Source organism: Nestor notabilis, unplaced genomic scaffold, assembly GCF_000696875.1.
Source record: "Nestor notabilis isolate BGI_N333 unplaced genomic scaffold, ASM69687v1 scaffold19809, whole genome shotgun sequence".
Taxonomy (NCBI): Eukaryota; Metazoa; Chordata; class Aves; order Psittaciformes; family Psittacidae; genus Nestor; species Nestor notabilis.
Window position 1 is genome coordinate 4,706 of NW_009944601.1, and position 1,972 is coordinate 6,677.

The 1,972-nt window shown below is 57.6% G+C and overlaps 1 protein-coding gene across 1 annotated transcript in view; it reads left to right on the forward strand.

The window, feature by feature from the left end:
- Window positions 1-253: 253 nt before the first annotated feature.
- Window positions 254-1,972, forward strand: part of ATP13A2 (ATPase type 13A2) — a gene marked incomplete at its 5' end in the record, with an annotated part of 12,116 nt that continues 10,397 nt past the window's right edge. Inside the window, 5 exons of the mRNA XM_010022494.1 lie at window positions 254-327; window positions 833-1,000; window positions 1,253-1,311; window positions 1,463-1,574; window positions 1,664-1,743. Of these exons, the coding sequence (XP_010020796.1) occupies window positions 254-327; window positions 833-1,000; window positions 1,253-1,311; window positions 1,463-1,574; window positions 1,664-1,743 (493 nt within the window). The remainder of the gene's footprint in view (window positions 328-832; window positions 1,001-1,252; window positions 1,312-1,462; window positions 1,575-1,663; window positions 1,744-1,972) is intronic.

Below are 1,972 nucleotides of genomic sequence, written 5' to 3' on the forward strand. Positions count from 1 at the left end.
TTCGTGTGACCATCACGTGCCACAGGCGGGTGACTGGGAGGTCCTGGGGTGCCCCATGCCCACAGCATCCCCCTTTCCAAAGCAGCTTTGCCGGGAGCACGGGTGGAAGAGGGGACACCGAGTCCAGCCACCTTCTGGGATTGATCCAGGGATGTCATTGCCGCAGCCAGGAGCCCGTCAGCGCGGCAGCTCCTAAATAACCCCTGGGATCAGCTCTCCTTATTTCCCCCCTCCCTGTTCTTTGGCTTTGCAGACAGCAGCAGGCTGCTGGGGAACCAGCGGCTGGGATACGGGACGCTGCAGACGGACACCAACACATCCCGCATGGTAGGTGTGGGGAGGGAGGCACCGCGGTGCTGGGCTGGCATGAAAATGGGGTGTTCTCACAGAACCCCAGCCTGATTTGGGTTGGAAAGGACCTTGAAGCTCCTCCAGCTCCAACCCCTGCCACGGGCAGGGACACCTTCCACTAGAGCAGGTTGCTCCAAGCCCCTGTGTCCAACCTGGCCTTGAACACTGCCAGGGATGGGGCAGCCACAGCTTCTCTGGGCACCCTGTGCCAGCGCCTCAGCACCCTCCCAGGGAAGAGCTTCTGCCTCAGAGCTCATCTCAATCTCCCCTCTGGCAGGTTAAAGCCATTCTTCTTTGTCCTGTCCAACACTGATACAAAACAATGGTTTTCCAGCCCCAAAGTTACTTTATTGTCACCTGCCCAGTGTTAAACCATGCCAGGAGACTCAGGGCTTTCATCAGTGCAGGATTTAGATGCTTAATGACCTTCAGTTTATGTTATGAACAAGCATTCCCATACAGGTCACCTCTTTTCTTCCAGGAGGTCACGGGCTACCAGACCAAGACGTGGCGGGTGGCCCTGTGCCACATTGGCTCTGTGCTGACAGCAGGGCTGCTCCTTGTCCTCTTCCATTGGAAGCCAAGCCTGGAAGTGCAGGTGAAGTGCAAACCCTGTGCCCTCAGCCAGGCCGACTGGGTCATCATCAGGGTAAGTTCTGGGTGGTCTGGGGTTGGCCTTTGCTACTGGATTCCCAGGATGTCCTTGGGCATGTTCCTTGCTGCTTTCCTCTTCGATAGGCACCAGCATGGCTTTGCATTTCTCTTTATTGTCCCCGCAGCCCAGCCAGCATCTGGGAATGGGACTCCCTACCTGGGACACTGTCCCTGTTTGCAGGAGCAGGGGGGATCCAATGGGGAGCTCCCCAATTCCCTCTGCTCAGCCCTTGTGCCTTTGTTGCAGGACAAATTTGGACAGTGCTTCACCACCCGTGTGTGCACAGAGGCGCTGGGCGAGGGCAGGTCAGTTGGGCTCCCATCTGGGCGAGGCGAGGGGCTCGCAGCTGGGCAGGGAGGGGTTCATATCTGCATTTGGCTTCCAAGGACGGGGGGCCATTTATAGCAATGCTGGTGGGATGGGGAAGGCCTGACCCTTGTTTTCCATCCCGAACAGCCTGGAGCATCACCCCGGGGCCAGGCTGGAGGACCGCAGGACCAGCATCGCTATCGGTGTGTCGGAAGAGGAAGAGAGCCGGGACACCATCCGGCTCCATGAGAAGGAAGAGGTAACACCAGTGACCCTTCCCACCTCTGCCTCGTAATTCCTCTCCCTCGTGGCCTGGTAACACCTTGTTCTCATGTCCTCTGTGCTCAGAAGAACATCCTGCGGTACTACCTCTTTGAGGGCATGCGCTACGTCTGGATCGAGCGGCGGCAGATGTACTGCAAAGTCAGGTACTTCTCTGTCCCCTTTGCTGCAGCAAAACTCTCTGTATCAAAGTTAGGATGCTGGAGAGGGACTCTTCATCAGAGTCTGTAGGGACAGGACAAGGGGTGATGGGTTTAAATTGAAACAGGGGAGGGTCAGGTTGGTGATAAGACAGAAGCTCTTCCCTGTGAGGGTGCTGAGGCGCTGGCACAGGGTGCCCAGAGAAGCTGTGGCTGCCCCATCCCTGGCAGTGTT